Source organism: Myxine glutinosa, chromosome 11 (assembly GCF_964187855.1).
Source record: "Myxine glutinosa chromosome 11, kmMyxGlut1.1, whole genome shotgun sequence".
Taxonomy (NCBI): domain Eukaryota; kingdom Metazoa; phylum Chordata; class Myxini; order Myxiniformes; family Myxinidae; genus Myxine; species Myxine glutinosa.
Window position 1 is genome coordinate 5,641,202 of NC_136271.1, and position 20,069 is coordinate 5,661,270.

Here is a 20,069-nt window from a genome sequence, read left to right on the forward strand (position 1 = left end):
AGGTGTGAGGCAGGAGCACCAGCCCAGAGGGGGGAACAGTATTCCATTGAGCTGCGGATGAAAGCCTTGTATGTGGTGAGGAGCTCAGGTGTGCCAAGGAAGGACTTCGCATGACGGAGGATGCCCAGTCGGCGACTGGCTTTGGAGGCCAGCTTGGAAATGTGGTTTTCCCAAGAAAGATCATGGCAGATAGTGAGACCCAAAAGCTTGAGCGACAGAACTTCTTGGAGAGGATTGTTGAGAAAGTAGATGGGAGGGTTGTCCAGTCGGTCCTTTCGGAGAGACATTGTAAGAGTGTGAGATTTGTCAGGATTGAAAGACATGTTCCACTTGTTTGACCAGTCTGTGATTTTGTCCAGGTCTGCAGAGAGTGAGGAGGCTGCAGACTGCCGATCTGAGGGATGAGGAATGGAGCGACAGAGAGTAGAGTCGTCAGCAAAGAGATAGAGAGGATTTTCAAGAGAGTCAGAGAGATCATTGATGAAGACCAGAAAAAGCACAGGGCCCAGAACACTACCTTGGGGAACTCCAGCCTGAACAGGAAGAGGAGATGAGAGAAACCCATTCAGGGCCACACGTTGACTACGACCAGAGAGGAAGTCCGCCAGCCATGCGTGGAGATTTCCATGGATACCAAAGGAGGAGAGTTTGGAGAGCAGAGCAGGGTGCCAGACCGTATCGAAGGCACGTGAAATGTCAAGGGAGACAGCTCTAATTTCCTGTTTGGCGTTGAGGACCTCCATCCATTGTTGAGAAAGCAGAAGCAGCATGTCCAGAGTAGAGTGACCAGGTCTGAAACCAAATTGATGATCAGAGATCAAGCCATTGGAGAAGAGGAAAGATTTAATATCTGAAGCAATGATGGATTCCATGACTTTGCTGATAATTGGGAGAAGGCTGATTGGTCTGTAGTTGCTGGGATCTGTTTTTGCACCTTTTTTGTGCAAAGCGGTGATGTTGGCTGATTTCCAAGCAGATGGCAGATGACCTTGAGCAAAAGAGAGGGTGAAGAGAACAGAAAGAGGGAGTGAAAGAGCAGAAGAACATGATTTTAGGACCCGTGGGCTGATGCCGTCAGGACCAGTTGCAGAATCAGAGTCGAGGGTTGACAGAAACTTTTCCACCTTGTCAGGAGGAAAGGACACAGAGTCCAGGAGCAGCTGGGTACGACTGGGTATGGTGGGTACAGAGAGGGATGGGTTTGGGACACAAGATTTAGAGGCAAACACAGAGTTGAGGCATTCAGCTTTTTCACGTGCGGAGTCAGCCGTTAAGCCGTTTGAGGTGAGGGAGGGGATGGAGGGGGAACAAACACCAGAAACAGATTTGACCAGACGCCACCAGGATTTGGAAGAGGGAGACAGATAAGAGAGTTCGGTCTTGAGAATGGTGAGATATTGTTTCCTGGCTCTCCTGAGGGTGGAGACACACTTGTTTCGGGCTTTGTGAAAGGAAATGAGATTTCCTTCCGTTGGATTTGCTTTCCAGGAGACGAAAGCAAGTTGTTTCACTACAATTCAGAAACCACATTGACTGTGTTATAAAGCCTGGTGTTGGCTTAGCGGTTTGGGTGATGGCTTGGGATCCCAGGATCCTGGGTTCAAATCCCGGTCGATCGCTGAATTAACACCCGGGGGGGTTGACTCAGCCCGTCATCCTTCCGAGGTCGGCAAATCGAGTACCAGTTCACTGGTAATTCCCTGTGTGTCGCAATAGGTGACCAACAGGGTTGGCGGCAGGAAGGACATCCGGCCATAAAACATTGCTTCAAAAAGAGGACCACGGTGCCCAAAAAAGTGCCAACTCCTGCTTTGCGGGGAAAAGTGGCCTCTAAAGGTGGTTCTTCTTCTTCTATTGACTGTGATATGAACACATAAACAGGGTGTATGCCTGGAAAGCGCCCCCTATTGGTCAGGACGTTACCTTGCAGCAAGTGCTGAAGCGGCACATGGGTTCACGGTCACCATTATAGTTATGAGGAGCGCTTTAGATACAAGTCCTCATGAAAGAACTTGCCAAGTAAACCTTTGTAAGGAATTCACTTTGTCCTATTGACGGCCAGTTTTCGTTTATTTGTTTGTTTTTGTATACAGAGACGAGGCTCGTGGAAGAGATAGAACATGGAATAGATCAGGACACAACATGACAAAAGGAACAGTAGAGAGAGATGGGGAAATATTATGGGGAAATATTAACAGCAGGGCCAAGGAAGAAAAACAGAGACGGACAACGAGGGATGCTTGGGCTTGGGGGTAAGAATGTCGAGAAAATGAGTTATGAATTTCGACATAATTTCCATAATTTTCAAGCAATGTGTGCAAACTTATCAAATACTCCAAAACCACTTTCTGTTGCATTCCAACTGTCATTTCTTCAAAAGCCGCTTGAATCTACTCTTTCAGATCTTGAATGGTTGCTGGTTGAGTTGCGTAAAATTTGTATCATAAAAACTTGAAATATGTATCAATATCCTGTAAAACATTTGTTTGATTTTGCTTCTTAGCAATATAATTATAGGGGTTAAAAATTGTTCAGAGAAAAATGGGTCACCCTGTATAATCCAGGCCCTTTGAGATACTTCAAGCACAAGCTGAGTTTTCGAAACATTTTTTTTTGAAGCAAGCTCCGTTTGTTTGTTTTTCAAGCTCAATCTCAGGTCAGAAGCTCAAGCTCAGTTTTTGGAGTCACTATAAATAAATTGCTCAATGGGCGGTCGGTGGTATCTCTGCCACTGTTTTTAAGAGACTGGCGGCCTACTCATATCTCCGTTTGTATTGCTGCCTTGTATGATGTGGATTTTATTCATGAAAGAATAGGATCCAAACGCAAAGCATCATTCTGGTAATAATTCACCAAATGTCCGTCCGTCTGTCTGTCTGTTTGTCCGTCTGTCTGTTTGTCCGTCTGTCTGTTTGTCCGTCTGTCTGTTTGTCCGTCTGTCTGTTTGTCTGTCTGTCTGTTTGTCCGTCTGTTTGTCCGTCTGTCTGTTTGTCCGTCTGTCTGTTTGTCTGTTTGTCCGGCTGTTCCCAGGTACCGCAAAAACGGCTGAACCAATCGCAACGAAATTTTGAGTGGGTAATCCTGGGACCCCCTGGAGTAAAATAGGCCATATTGTTTTTCCAATTTCAGCTTTGGTCTCCAGCATTTTCAGGTTTGGACTCCCGCCTAAAGTTATTGTCCCGGGTACCGCACAAACGGCTGCACTTATCGCAACGATACACCTCCATGCCTGTGGGATTCCCACGGGTGACCCCACTAGTTCTGGTAATTCCTTTTTGCACCATAAAAAAATTGTATCTTTCATTTGAAAGAAGTCTTTGAAAGAATCGGCCCATTGTGCAGGGGAATAAAATCACTTGTGGACGTTAACGATGCAATGGTAACCTTTGCAGAAGTAGGCCGTTAGGATAATTAAGTACACGTCCCAATATTAAAGTCCTGCCTCCCACTTCCGAGCAGAAGGGATAATCTACATATTATACATCTGCAAAATGGCAGAATTTTTAAGGTCATACCTACAGATCTTCTGTATATTCCATGAATGTCTCTCATCAAGAAGCCTTCCCAAATTCGTCCCATTTTTTGCCACCCTATCATTTTCTTCCATGGTATTCTGCCTTCCCTTCCTTTTCTCAATTTCTCATCTTGCTTTATCAATTTTGCTCCAACTTCCACCTCGATTTGTGGATGAAACTTTATTGACAAGGCCAATTGGGAATACCTTTTCTCGTGTGCCTTTGATCGACAATCTCATCAAACACACACACACACACACACACACACACACACACACACACACACACACACACACACACACACACACACACACACACACACATGGGGGAATGGGTCACACACACACACATCCACACATACACACTCAATAAATCATGAGCAGAAACAAGTGGTTGGCATCCAGCATATTACGTCAGATAATCAAGTCAGGCGCACCAACAACAGGCAAACATCCAATAAGGAGTAAGGTCAAATAATGAATATATGAACCACAACTATGGAATAAAACGTCTCATCGTTGGGAACTATTACAATGAGAGCAATGACAGCTGTACTTACAGCAATGAGGGCAATCACCGACAGGACGTAGAATGAGGTATCTCGACATAACGACCATTTCGTCAATCTCACCACCTGTCAATACAATGAAAACATATTTCAATCAGATTAGAATAAAGCTGGTTTCCTTCACATTTAGTTCATGATTTTGTTTACTTTAATACAGCATCAAAAGGTAATGAGAAAACATTACTGATATTACTTGAGTAACGTGGACTTTAGGAAAAAATAAAACCACACAGTTGACACAGTTAACATGAATGTAACAAATGTACAACATCATAGGCAAAATTATCATGTGACGAGATGCTTTGGGCATTCCACTTAAAATCGACGATTTGTCTGGTGTAAGACCAACTGTCCTTTCCGAAAACACAACTAGGCCTGGGAAATGAGGAATATTTTTTCTTGGCAAAAGGTGATCTCCATTCAGCTCCATCAAGTAAGCGGTGCTCATCTGTCGTCATGGTGCAAATAGTCATCGTCACTTCTCGTATCATCTTGGGAGCCATTGATGTCAAGAGTTTGTTGTTTCTGCTTCAGTCATAAATTATTTTGATCCTACAAAGTCTCATGTTCAGAGGATTCAGAAACACCAACCACAACACCTCATGAATGTACAAGTGTAACTATTGAAAGTCATATTCTTCAGGGAAACTCAAATTCAGATGAAGCATTCTTTCCACTTTTCCAATCCTAATGGTCCCCACTTCCTCATAAAGTTCTCTCACTTCTGTGCAACTCTTCAGTGATGTGGGCATTGTGGAAGTGGAATTAATTATTTGCGTAATTAATTTGTGAACCGAGTGACTTTCTTGAGCCCAACCGCTTGCTGCAAACACTTGAGTTTTAATTGTTTCTTTTATAAGGCTTAAAGCTTCATTAACATATATTGTTCCATTTAAATCGTGTTTTAAAGTCTACCAGCAATAATTTATGCGTTATACAAAATTGAATTATTGCATTTTGCAAATTATTGCAAACTAGCAACGGTACCTGCCCTACGGGCGGGGCTTCAATTGGGAAGCCCAAATGAAAAGGCAAAATATCAGAAATTGAAGGGTTTTTTATTTTAAACGATTCATATAAACATCCGTTGAATCATATCACATGCAAATCATCAAAATCTAAACAGTACATGGCGCCCATTTTGAAAAAAGATTGAATTCTGCAAAACGGAAGTGGCCGCGACACGTCTTTCTCAGTCGCACGTTTATGTGTGAAGAGTGTGCGCCGAATCTGTAACACGAAAGCGGCCGCTACACCTGTTTCTCAGTCGCTTTGCACACGCTGCCGCACGTTTATATCGGAAGATTTCATCAGGAGTCGATCTACTCTCTCCTGGTATGTAGAATAAACAGTATTTGTCGAATTTCAACAAAAGCCACATCACTGTTCATATCGGTAAATAGTATTCCATTGTGTTTGGAAAAACTGGAAAATTGGGGAAAAAATTGGAAAAACAATATAGCCTATTTTACTCCAATGGGTTCCCAGGAATACCCACCCAAAATATCGTTGCGATGGGTTCAGCCGTTTTTGCGGTACCTTCGAACGGACGGACGGACATTTGGTGAATTATAGTAAGACTAGTGGGGTCACCCATGGGAATCCCATGGGCATGGACGTGTGTGACATTTGGACATCTTGATTTAGATGCTGCACATTAAATTTTCCAAAATGGTTACTGGCAATTCATCAGATCCAGAAATGGTGTAATGAACACAATTGATTTATTTCACATAATATGTGACTCCTCACCCCTCTCCACCTGACACTCTCCTCTCTCCACCCTCACGCCTCTCCAATCCCACTCCTCCTCACACTGCCCTCCAATACCTTCTCACACTTCTCTCCAATACTTCCTCACACTCCTCTCCAATCCCTCACACTCCTCTCCAATCCCTCACACTCCTCTCCAATCCCTCACACTCCTCTCCAATCCCTCACACTCCTCTCCAATCCCTCACACTCCTCTCCAATCCCTCACACTCCTCTCCAATCCCTCATACTCCCCTCCAATCGTGCCTCACTCGCCTCTCCAATCGCTCCTCACTCACCTCTCCAATCGGCCCTCACTCTCCAACCCCTAGCCCCTCTCCAACTCCTCGCTCCTCTCCTCTTCATCGATCGTCTCATTCATTTTGGAAATGGAAGTTTCCACGCAATGCCTGAATTGTCACGATCCTCAAGAGGAAGTGTCTCGTAATCATCAAATGACAAATGGCAAGTAAATTACATTGTGAAAATTAAAGATTTCAAATAAACCTATTTAAAGTGTATGCGCACATAACTAAAAAAAAAAAAAACGTAGAAATATCTCTCGGTAATTTCCTGAAACATGTTTTACTTCCGGCTAATAATGTTGAATGAAATAAGAACGAAGAAATATGTCGTTTTTGTGACGACTGTCATCAAAAGTAAAAGTAATATATCTTAACGGAAAAGAAAAAGCGAATTTTTAATATATGTCGACATTTTCCGACTGTTATTTTAGGCGGTGTATTTTCGTGCATCATCGTGGCGTTAGCCTGGTGTTGGCATCAGCCTGGTGTTGGGCTAGCGGCTAGGGTGCCAGCTTAGGATCCTAGGATTCTGGGTTCGAATCCCGGTCGATCGCTTAATTAACGCCAGGGGGGTTGACTTAGCCTGTCATCCTTCCGAGGTCGGCTAATTGAGTACCAGTTCACTGGTAATTCCCTGCTTGTCGTAAAAGGCGACAAAAAGGGTTGGCGGCAGGAAGGGCATCCGGCCGTAAAACATTGCTTCAAAAAGGGGACCCAAAAACAACAAGAACCACGGTCCCCGAAAAAGGCCAACCCCCGCTTTGCGGGGGAAAATGGCCTCCAAAGGTGTTTTTTTTAAATTTTATCGTGGCGCGATTTTTATAAATATATCTCTGCATTTTCCCGTGTGTGCGTGAATGTTCTCAATTATTTCTGACACCGAGTCTAAAACCATCGATAAAAATTAAATCAGATGGTGAATTTGAGATAAAATCGTGAGGGCGACTCAATGAATGGGCTTTATTTTACAGGCCTTTGAGAAATCATTTCGTTCTACAAACGGAAACTTTCATGGGATTCTCTTCCCGTTTTTTTTCAACCGAGTCTAAAACTATGTTAGCGACTGTTAAAAATGAAATGATATATCGAATTTGAGTTGAAATAAACCTGTGTGAGAGAGAAAGACAGCACGGGCCTAACTAAACAGGCCTCAAAGCTATTCGAGTTACTAAAATGGTGGATATTTGTTTACATGAAGCCTCTCCCAGAATGGGTGGAGCTACTCTGTAAACGGAGTAAGCCACACCCCTGGACAGACAGACAGACAGACAGAATCACCGTAGCCTATTATAATATAGATTGTTATTTAATTAAATTAAATAACAAATTAAATTAAATTTATGCGTTTATGCGTTATATTCAATTTATGTTTGGAGTTTATTTTTTAACAAAAGTTTGCGTTTAACAAGAGTACAGTAATTTTCACTTGAAGCAACCTTGTAAAATGGCTCAGTCATGTGTCATGCTCAGCTTATTCAAATATAAACCAAACAATGAATAAGCGTGGACTATCAATTTTACTGTCATTGCTGCCATTCATCATTGATATCACATTGGATATTTCCCAAAACACGGCTGTCAGTGATCCAGTCAGAAGTAGAACGGTACTCGGTAGAGTGCATACCTCCGCCAGGCTGGAACAGGTTACGTTTTGTATTCCACCGATAGGCCGCAGGCCGCAGGCCGCATCTGAAACAAAGTCGATTCGGCTCGTTCGTGCCATACACCCAACCATTCGACCAAGTTTCATCCGAATCCGTCCATAACTTTTTGAGACATCGAGCTATATACCGTTTGTGACCCTATCACTCAATGGTGACGAATCACTTTGAAAAATTATTGACTCCAGATCCAGATCTTCACCAAAATCTAGTCAATTCGTCTTTGTCACACACCAAACCTGCACACCAAGTTTCGTCCGAATCCCTCCAAAACGATTTCAGATATCCTGGTCACAGACAGACAAATCGGGGTGAAAGCATAATCAACGTCCACCTTCGGTGGCCAAAATAATGACATGAAAAGCCATAATTCTAACATAAACCAGGGCAGAGAAAGAGCTCGGCTCAGTCGATGAGGTGACAAGTTTCTCATCTCCTCGTCTATAGAATGAGCTACAGCACATGGGATAGCTAGCTTCTTCATACATGGAATGGGACTGAGGGATGTGAGTCTCAGACTTTGAGCTGTTTGTTTCACACAACAACAATACATACACTTGGCCTTGCCACTGCATGGAAACTGCTAGAAGCACTGGGCAAACCACAAAGCACACCCGCCATATAAAAACCTGGCAAAGATGTCTTTCCTCATTTCCAGACAGACAGTGAAATCTGTTCCACAACTACGTGGATAATTATTTATCCCTTCTTTCCATCCCATCTCAGGTGATATTCCTATTGTAGTTAATAAAATATGTAGTTAGTCAATTACATCCAAGCTTTTTCATAATGCAATTTACTTTCAGTTAAAATCGAAATTATACTTTGATACAAGTGGCTTCACATAAACCCTGCGTAATTACAAAGAGATTTGGTAAAATAATTATAAATATAGTCTATTTTTTTCAGGAAAGATGGAGGCTTATGGAAAAACAAGGGGTCGAGGGTAACAGCTGCAAGTAGGGCAGTGGAGCAACTCTTGGATGCAATAACAAAGGGAATGAATGAACAAAAAAGAGGAGAGAGACGAGGGAAGGAAAAGCTACCACCTGCATCGGGGAATTCTAAAACAGAGGCCACCAACCTCTCTGGGATGTGAGAGCAGCGTACCTGTGCTTTGGCCTCATCATCGGAGATTCCTATAATGTTGATACATTTAGATTCAAATAAAATAAGGAGAGACAGATGTGATGCTGTGTTGCATGTGTCATAGGGGTGAAGAGTACTCCATTGAGCTACAGACAAATGCCTTGTAGACTATGAGTAGTTCTGATTTATCAAAGAAAGACATGGAATGATGGACGATGCTCAGAAAAACATGGAACAATGGACGATGCTCAGAAAAACATGGAACAATGGACGATGCTCGGAAACACATGGAACGATGGGCGATGCTCAGAAAGACATGGAACGATGGACGATGCTCGGAAACACATGGAACAATGGACGATGCTCGGAAAAACATGGAACAATGGACGATGCTCGGAAACACATGGGACGATGGGCGATGCTCAGAAAGACATGGAACGATGGACGATGCTCGGAAACACATGGAACAATGGACGATGCTCGGAAAGACATGGAACAATGGACGATGCTCGGAAACACATGGAACGATGGGCGATGCTCGGAAACACATGGAACTCGGAAATGGATGATGCTCGGAATGCTCGGAAACACAAAGCTCGGAAATGGATGATGCTCGGAAACACAAAGAACGATGGATCAGAAAGACATGGAACGATGGGTGATCGTCAGAAACACATAGCATGATGGACGATGCTCGGAAAGACATGGAACAATGGATGATGCTCGGAAACACATAGCACGATGGATGATGCTCAGAAAGACATGGAACGATGGGTGATCGTCAGAAACACATAGAACGATGGACGATGCTCAGAAAGACATGGAACGATGGGTGATCGTCAGAAACACATAGCACGATGGACGATGCTCAGAAAGACATGGAACGATGGGTGATCGTCAGAAACACATGGAATGATGGACGATGCTCAGAAAGACATGGAATGATGGGTGATCGTCAGAAACACATGGAAGGCTGGACGATGCTCAGAAAGACATTGAACGAAGGGTGATCGTCAGAAACACATGGAACAATGGACGATTCTCAGAAAGACATGGGACGAAGGGTGATCGTCAGAAACACATAGAACGATGGACGATGCTCAGAAAGACTTTGAACGAAAGGAGATTGTCAGAAAGACATGGAACAATGGACGATGCTCAGAAACACATGGGACGATGGGAGATTGTCAGAAACACATGGAAGGATGGACGATGCTCGGAAATTCATGGAAGGATGGATGATGCTCAGAAAGACATGGGACGATGGGTGATCATCAGAAAGACATGGAACAATGGACGATACTCGGAAAGACATGGAACAATGGACGATACTCGGAAAGGCATGGAACAATGGACGATGCTCGGAAACACATGGAACAATGGATGATGCTCGGAAAGACGTGGAACAATGGACGATGCTCGGAAAGACATGGAACAATGGACGATGCTCGGAAAGACGTGGAACAATGCACGATGCTCGGAAAGACGTGGAACAATGGACGATGCTCGGAAAGACATGGAACAATGGACGATGTTCGGAAAGACATGGAACAATGGACGATGCTCGGAAACACATGGAACAATGGACGATGCTCGGAAACACATGGAATGATGGAGGAGCGAGGCTCATTCCAGAGGCTATTCTGTCTCACTCTTCCCTCCAGGACTTCAAGCAAGCAATGCATCACTATCTTTTGTCATCCCCAATTCTGTCCCATGATCTGTTTTACTGTTTTACCCCCATTAACCTCTCCTAACCGAACATCTCATTTACTAGTTCCAGCATTTCCTACCCTCCTCTGCCTTCTCCTCTTTTCCTGTTCATTCATTTCCTCGCTCTTCCATGAGCCTCGTTCAGGTAAAGAAAAAAAAGCCTTTGCTTTGAGCATCAGAAAATTAAGGCTACAATTCAATCCAAATAGTTCTATAATGAAGATTTGATAAATATGTTTTGAAAATGAAATATTTTCCATCCCTCATTTGGTTTCAAGGAGGGAAATAATATTTTGAAATCACTGGCATGTTTTTCAATTAACAGGAGTTAAGGGTCAAGTATTTAAAAGAGTCGATAAAGTCAGGGAAACTAAATCGGTTTGGAGTTTTGGTTTCATTTTGAATCGAATGGTTTCATTTTGATTGCTGCAAAAAAGATTTTCTAATACACAACATTTTAAATCCCTCAATAAATGTCTCAAGAAATAGCTTTTAAACTCCAGTTCTTTAATAAGTAAAAAGTGATTGCTTAAATATCATAGTTAGTGTTCAGATTGTAATTATGAGAGCTAAAATTTGCTAACCAGGCCCACTGGAATTGTGCTTAGAGCGTAGGATCCAAGTCTGGCAGGTCGACAGTTCGATTACGACACTGTTCGAGCCATACCAACAACTTACAAAGATGGTCCGTGCTGTTTCTTCACCTGATGCTCAACCTTCAGAGGATAGAGAACAGACAAATTCCACGGTATGCATCCCATAGTGGAGGGGGGAATTTTATCCTTAATTGTCCTGCTGACTGCGGAGAGAAAAGTGACGTCAAAATATGTCGCCACTGGTACCAAAAGTGCACTGGGAAGTTGCATCACTTGCCCCAAATCCACCGGATGTGTTTGTCTGCAGTCCAATTTCCATGTTGTCTGACACCTCTGTCTGCACATGTCCGTGCGGTTTGTGTGATAGCTCTTCCATGAGGTGTAGACTTTACGTAAATATATACATCTCAACAATCACTGTCCCAACATCCGCGGGTTCCGCGTATTCACGGTTCACACATGTAACCTGCTTCTACATTCACGCTTCGTGTATTCGCAGAAATTATTTTTTAAATGTTTTTTTTTTTAAACACATCAAGACTAGTCTCCTATATCCACCGCCACCGATAATAATTCAGCCTGAGAATTCTTCCACAGAAACCTGCTCTCTCTTATGCACAGATTCAACCCATCTCGTCTTCAATTATCTTTCCCATCCTCCCACTTTTGGTACTCCGAATCCTGTGGTGAAGCAGTTGCTTTAAAACAACTTGCGTTCTCCTCCTGGAAGGCAAATCCAACTGAAAACAACCTCAGATCATTCCACAAATCTCGCAACAATTGTGTGTCTACTCTCAGGAGAGCCAGAAAACAACACCCGTCCAATCTCAAGAATGGGCTTTCAAACTTGTCTCCCTCCTCTAAAACCTGGTGGAGCTTTGTTAAGATGGCACCTTGCCAAGGCTCGTACTGGCTGCCCTCTCCGTGCTTTGTCACCCTCAGGTATCTGCAGGATGCATTCTGTCCACCAGTGACCCCCTACTAGTGAAACTACCTAAATCCAGAACCACTGCTCACTCCCAATCATTTCTCCTTTTTCCCACCTGAAGAACCACCTTCCATTCTTCTTCAATCTAATTCTTCCCTCCAGGTCTTCAATTCAGCTTTTCACCACCATCTGAAGTCATCCCCCATCCAAAATCATGATCTTTTCTACACCTGTTAAACCACCCCCACCCCTCCCAAATTTTTTGCTTATGTATCCATCTTGCCCCCCCCCCCCAACTTTTGCGTTCTCCCTTGCCCCTCATCGTTAGTGTCCATGTGTTTTATACCTCACCAACCCCCCCCCCCCCCCCATCCCATGCCTCCTTCCCCCAAGCCCTCTCCCTCCCACAGATCTCGCAATGTCCCTGTTCTCTGCTGTTGTACTTGTGTGCTTCCCTTTCTCTCCCCATCTTGTCTCCCGCTCCCTTTATTGTATGTTTTGTTTGTCCAATTGTTTTTTTTGTGTGATTAATGTTAGCTCTTACACGAGCCTCGATCTTGTATACAAAAAAACAAAAACAAAAAAACCTGCATACCATGTTTGTCCGTCTCCGTCTATTTACTCCCTTCACCCTGCTGTTGGTGTTTCCCCTTTCTCCTGTTGTTCCCTTATGTTGTGTCACGCATTATTCTGCGTCATAGCTCTTACACAAACCAAGACCATTAAATTTTAATATCAATTAATTTTATTTTTTTTAATTTTAATTTTAATAAAATTGAATGAAAGCCCAGACCAAAAACTGTGCGTGTGTATATGTATGTATATATATATATATATATATATATATATATATAATATATATATATAATACGTGTAAATCCTGCCCACATAATGTTTTGACTTCCATGCAAAAGTTATTTCCATGCAAATTACCTGCTGAACATTTGTATAAAGCAACGCTTTGACTGAGCCTATGGGTAATTCATGAGCAAAGCAGAGCAAGGAAAGACGTGATAAAAGAGTCATTTCACTTGTTGTTTCACCGTCTATTGAGGCGTGAAACCCATGAAAATGCATTTTACACCTCATTTGTACAAAGCAACATTCAAACTATGAATTATGCATCACCTTGTTAATAACCTGCTGTTTCAATGTCTGCTATGGTGCCCCAGGTATATTAAAGCAATATGAATTCCAAGGTGATTGAATAGCAATTGTTGTGCACACATTTATGTTTCATGCCATAACATATAATCCACAATTAATCCACATCACTTCATGCACGCGACTTGTTCTAAATCCACATCATTTAATGCACAAGTACATAATAAGGTGCACTTTTATTACATCAAAACCACTGCAATTTTGTCAAAGTGAAACATTAACTTTGATAATTACAGGTACACTGATACGTATTTCAAAGGTTGGTTGAGCAATTTCCTTTATAAAATAACTTACTAAACTGTTATTTATTTTACTTTATTTAACACGACCGTTTATATGAAATGTTCTTATCAATGGACTGTCTTCATTTTATGGACTGATGGATCTTTTTTTTTTTTTTGGATACAAGATCGAGGCTCGTGTAAGAGCTAACACTAGTTAACATAAGTTATTATTAACATTATTAGCTAACATAAGTTGGTTTTTCAGAGCGCTCTGGAAAGTTATGTCCCAGACCCTGTGTTTGTTTGAGGTCAAGTCAGGCGCTATCACGTGTACATGATTTGTGTTGCAGCTCCTCCATGAGTCTTAAATGGATGGATGGTGTGAGTTGTCGCTTTCGACGAATCTCTTCCCTTCGTTGGCATGCTTACTTAGCATCGTGGATTGTGCGATGGCTATACAGGTAAACATGGGTGGTGAGCAAGTGAGCAGGTGCCCATGAAGGGAAAACCCTGCACAGTGAAGCTATCAAAGTGATAGAGGTGTGTACTGTCCCTCTTCCACTCTCTATTCCTATGAGCATCATTGGCTGCAGGTGCGGGAAATGCAACATGAAGTCTGATGCACATAGGTGTAGCAGACTGGTCAGGTCGTCGGTATGATGACGGCTTCCCTTGATGTCTAAAGTGGACACAGCTGTCTGCAGATGCTGCGCAGTGATGCCCAAATTGGTGCCACCACCGACTTTCATGGGCACATTTATCCACGATGTAGCGCTCACTGCCCAGGCTGACCTACAAGTGCGGTTTGATATCCGAGTGTCTTTCTCATAGTCTTAGCCTAAAGAGGCTTCCCCCCACAATGCAGTGGGGATCCGTTACCCTGGATAAGGCGCCCATACCAGGTACTCGCATAGGGCAGGGACGTCACTCCCTGAGGTAGCTGAAAACAGCTACCCTGCTACCATGGGTCACAGACCATGTATAAAAGGAAGGATGGATCTATCTCTCTAGGAGATGGGTATTTGACTGGGATTCAATTACAAATGAGATCTGCTGCTTATACAATCACTGAAGTGTGCAGTTTATGCCACTGATTGTGTGCAAGTTTTACGAGGGTACTAACACACAATGGCCTACTCTTTTCAAATGGTACATTGAGGTCTTTAACACTGAGAAGCAATTCCTAGCAGAAGGAGAGCCGGGTAAATACCCCCTCAAGAGGATGGCACGTTCCATGATCAAACTCCATTGTTGTGAGGAAGCAGGATGACAGGTTTAAGACAGAGCAGGATGACAGGTTGTGAAGAATCAGGATGACAGGTTCATCTTCCGCTTCCGGTTTTGTGGTGAGGTCGTGTGTTTTTCCAAGCTCTCCACGCTACGGAAGTTGAGAAATTTTCCCATTTGTATTTTTGTCAAAACTGTATTTTTATTTTACGGTGTGAGTGCCTACTGTGTGTTTCCAGTTAGATCTCGGTGTAAATCGTGCATACCTGTGGATAATCGTCTGCTGGTTCCTGTCGCATTTTCAGGCCTGGTTTTCCAGGCCTCAAGGCTTTGTTGTCTCCTCTCGGCAGTCATTTGTGGTCCATTTACTTTCGTTTGTGGTCCATTTTTCCAGTCTTTTTTCACCCCATACTTCCTCGAACATCTTACCCTCTGTTTCGTTTTAATACAAAAACAAACAAACATCTATTCACCCCAGATCCACTTTTCTGAAAGAGCGACTTCTTTCCTGGAAGTCCGAGCAGTGTCCATGTGTTTTTTTTTTTTTTACCTCTCCCACCCTCCAACCCCCTTCCCACGCCTCATCCCCCCAAGCCCTCTCCCTCCCACAGATCTCCCGATCTCCGGATGTCCCTGCTCTCAAATGTTGTACTTGTGTGCTTCCATCTCTCCCAATCTTGTCTCCCGCTCCCTTTATTTAGTCTTATGTGGCCGTTTGTTTTTTTTGTCATTAATGTTAGCTCTTACACGAGCGTCGATCTTGTATACAAAAAAAAAGAAAAAACAAAAAGATCAGATTCCACTGGGAATCAAACCCAGACAAGAAAGATACACAGGTGAGTCTACTAAATCTGAGCCATCCCACTATTTCTCCATAAAACATGGATGAGGCAAAACCACTCATCCCTAGATTTCTAAAGACCACAAACATTGGTTTTGCAGTAGACAAGTTATGAAGCAGGAACATTTTGTTATGAAGTTATGAAGCATCATTATTTAGAAGAGTTAACGGAAGTTGCTGAAGGCCTGCTCATGTAGGCAGGCCTCCCAGATGGGAGCAGCTGACCTCCCAGATCGATCAGCTGACCTCCCAGATTCAGAGAACGCTTGAACCACGATACCATCGAGTGTGGGCATTTTAAGTTCTGATTCAACTTTATGACTCGATCTTTAACCAGGGAAAGGCATTTGACATCAGTTAATAAGAAGGCTGTTTTGTGACTAAGATTCAAAAACAAGTATAGATACATTCAAAGTACACCGCCCCCATGCCAAATAATTAAATATCCTACAGCGCGGCATTGCGGGGGCGCCCCTGGCGCCCGGCAATACCGCCGTGCAGCTCATAGAGACTGTATTTGGAGGGAGAGGTGTACACTAATTGATTGATTAATCACATAATTAAAATCAATAAAAGATTGTCATAAAATATTTTCTTAATCAATTGGCTAATAGCATAACTAAACCACTAGTGCTTCATCCGAAGATGTAACTTTTAGAAATTTAATTAAACAAGTCATTCATAAAAAAATCAAATAATTAATTTATTAATCAACAAATAATTAATTAATCGATTAATTGATTAATCAATACATCAAAAATACCCTTTACAGACAAATCACTTGGTCATTGTCATGTCCAAATATTAGCTTCCTAGCTCAAAAGGTGCCTGAGATATTGGCCAGATGAGAAAGAAAATAAATAAGTAATTGATAATGAAAAGAAATAAATAATAATCGTAAAAAAATTAAATAATTAATCAATTGCCTCATAGAACACATAAACCACCACCATTTCATCTGAATCTGTAACTTAAAAAAAAAAAAGAATTAGTCATTAATCAAATAATTAAATAATTAATCGATTAATTGATTAATCAATAAATCAAAAATACCCTTTACAGACAAATCACCTGGTCATTGGCATGTCCAAATGTCAGCTTCCTAACTCAAAAGGTGCCTGAGTTAATGGTCAGAAGAGAAAGGGAATTTAATTAATTAAATAAGTACTTAATTAATCGCTAATAATTAAATAACTCCTTAATTAATTGATTATTCAAAAAACAAAAAATACCGTTTTTGACAAAGGACTTGCTCACTACTGTGCCGAAATTTCAGCTTCCGAGCTCAAAGGATGGCTGAGATATCGCCCAGACAAACAAACAAACAAGAAAGAAAGCAAGAAAGCAAGAAAACAAACAAACAACGAGAGTGAAAACTGAGTACTCCCTTTCAGCGTGCGTCACTGCCGAGCCCCCTCCTGTGCCCGGGAATGACGTTTCGCAATGCCTGGAGATGGCATCGGAAAGGTGCGGTGTACAACAAGAAAACAAACAAACAACCAGAGTGAAAACTGAGTACTCCCTTTCAGCGTGCGTCATTGCCGAGCCCCTTCTGGTGCCCGGGAAAGACGTTTTGCAATGCCTGGAGATGGCATAGGAAAGGAGCGATGTACAATAGTGAAAATCTAAAGCTCATATATGATTGAAGGAATGTCTATCAAGAGAACCAGAACGTGTAAATGTTGGACAGTTAGTTATTGACTCAGCTATTAGAAAACCATCGTGTGACACTAATCATACAATATTCTCCATACAATGAGGGGCCATTTATTTATTATACACAAAGGAAGAAGAGCAGCTTACTCACCTTCCAGGGATAATTCATACGTAGGGAAGAGGAAGATGTCAGAATTCCAATTTGCATGTGTAATATTGTAATTATATAGGTCCATGGAACTCTTGATATAAAACTAAAGGGCTGCGATCAGAGATCGCTGATGGTTTCCAGTGTAATATAAATTTAAAATAAATAAATGAATAAATTTGAAAATTAAATAATGGAAACTTTAAAATAAATAAATGATGCAAAAAATGTTAAATTTTTAAATTAAAAAGATATATTTGAAAAAAAATAGATAATTTTAAAAAATTGAACATTAAAAAAAATTAAACAACTGAAAATTGGGGGAAAAAAAAAAATTATTGAAAAATCAAATACTTGAAAATTGGGAAGAAAATCAAGGAATTGAAAAATTAAGTAAATTTATATAATTGAAAGATAAATAATGGAAAGATTATTCTTTAAAAATCAGGACACGACAGACTACAAAACTAAACACCTAATGCCATCTCCGGAAACCACAATGAATGCTGATTGACGGTGAATAAAGACTGAATAAGAGCAAAAAAATTATCAAGTGAACAAAAAAAATCAACAAATTAATTTATTTCTGTACAAAAGCACATTACATTTAAATATTCTTCCCAAGACGAGGAAAGATCCCCAGGCGGATGGGAGATCAACTCTGAGATGGAATGCTAACGGGCCCTGATTGAAAGGGTGATGCGCAACACTCACACGGCTAAATCCCAGCGGAAAAGGAATAATCTGACAACGGTAATGAAATATGACAGTTCATCGTCGAGGGCTCAACTTTCATATCTTGTCTCTGTAACAAACAATTACCTTCACCGATACCTGTCAAGAATAATGATGAAGCAACACATGTGACACATTTTTCAAGTGAGACTTAATGAAAGCATTAATGATTGAAACGCTGTGACTTGTTTTCCAGTTTTAATCCACAAATAAGAGACATTCCTGTGAATTGATTTGTGTCGTTGAGAGCAACGTTAAACGAGTTAAAACTGCAAATAAGGAAAAACGATTTTGTATCGAAAGACAATGTACTATTGGGATTATACGACTGACCAAGGTCAGTACCTGGAAGGGAGATCTTGGCGAAGGGTAAGGTGTTATAGCTGAGGGATGAAAGGATAACTCACTGGGTTGTACGATCACTCTCTTCTTAAACTGTATGGTCATAGATTTTGACCCTTTGGAACCGAAACTAAAAATTCCACACTCGTGCATTCCTAGAAGGAAGGCGCTGCGTCACAGAACGCAACGTCGCACGGCCGACTACGTCTGGCTATGCCATCTTCGTTTAGATTGTGGGTGTGAAAGATGTCACAATTTCGTTCAAAAATCACAATCCCATAAACTGTGTGAACAACCCTCTTGAAGAAGTTCAATCATTCAAATTCCTGGGTCTCACTATCAGCCATGATGTCTCTTCACTCTTCAGCAAACCACATTTCAAAGTTGCCCTCCAAAGCCAGCAGCCGACTGGGCATCCTCCGTCGTACAATGTCCTTCCTTGGCACACCTGAACTCCTATCCATCTACAAGGCTTTCATCTACAGTTTGATGGAGTACTGCTCTCCCCTCTGGGCTGGCTCTGTTGCCTCACATCTTACTCATCCTCATGCCGTAGAAACCAAGGCCTTTAAGGTCATTGGAACCTCTCGTGATGAAGCTGAGTCTATGCCCCAAGCACTTCGCCTTCGGATAGTGATTTGTCTGTCTTTTGTTCGACTCCTTTCTGGTCTTGCACCCTCTGACATCTCCATGCTATCTCCACCCTCCACCCTCCCGCCCCCCCCCCAGGGAGTCTGCAGGATGCATGGCGACCACCAGCAACCCCCTCCAAGTAAAACTACCTAAATCCAGGATCACTGCTCACCTCCACTCATTTATTCCTCTTTTTATTATTTATTCTTTATTCCTCATTTATACCTGTGGAATCAACTTTCACATTCTCTTCAATCTCATTCTTCCTTCCAGGTCTTCAACACAGCTGTTCACCACCATCTAAAATCATTTCCACATCCAAAACCATGACCAATATTTTTCTCCATCCGTTAAACCACCCTCCAACCCTCCCAGAATTTTGCTAATGTATCCATCTCATTCAACCTTTGCATTTTCCCCTTCCACTCATCGTTACCCACATCTCTCATTTGTCCATCCCAATCTATGTTCTCCCTTTTTATATGTTGCATCTTGATCTGTTCTGCGTTACCGCTATTTCACGAGCCTTGACTATGTATATATATATATATATATCTACAGTGGTGGCCAAAAATATTGTCTACCACAACGTCAGTTCACATTGTGATCTACCACACAATCTACCACATTCGCCAAAATCTTGCAAAATTTGGCAAAAAGCCAAAATCTACCACACAATGTCAGCCAGTGTTTTTGTACAGATGTCTGTCTCCCTTCACAAGGGTAGGTTTTAAAGTTCAATCTTTTACCACAAATGTGTGTTCACTTCGGTCTATTTTTGAGAATAAAACAAACTCGAAAAACATTTTCCATAAAAGAGTGATTATGTCTCTTCTATTGGAATTGTAGACGGTGGCCTGCAAACTGAGCCTCAAGGGCGGTGTACAGAAGTGTTATTATGGCGTAGCCCATCGGGCAAAGCCGTCTAGAACAGTGTTTGTCCGTCTGTATGTCCCCTCAAATGTATACCAA

At 42.0% G+C, this 20,069-nt stretch overlaps 1 protein-coding gene across 1 annotated transcript in view; it reads right to left on the reverse strand.

Moving 5' to 3' along the window:
- Positions 1-20,069, reverse strand: part of SLC24A4 (solute carrier family 24 member 4) — a 247,878-nt gene that overhangs the window by 141,968 nt on the left and 85,841 nt on the right. Inside the window, exon 7 of the mRNA XM_078765934.1 lies at positions 4,075-4,149. Coding sequence (XP_078622060.1) covers positions 4,075-4,149 — 75 coding nt within the window. The remainder of the gene's footprint in view (positions 1-4,074; positions 4,150-20,069) is intronic.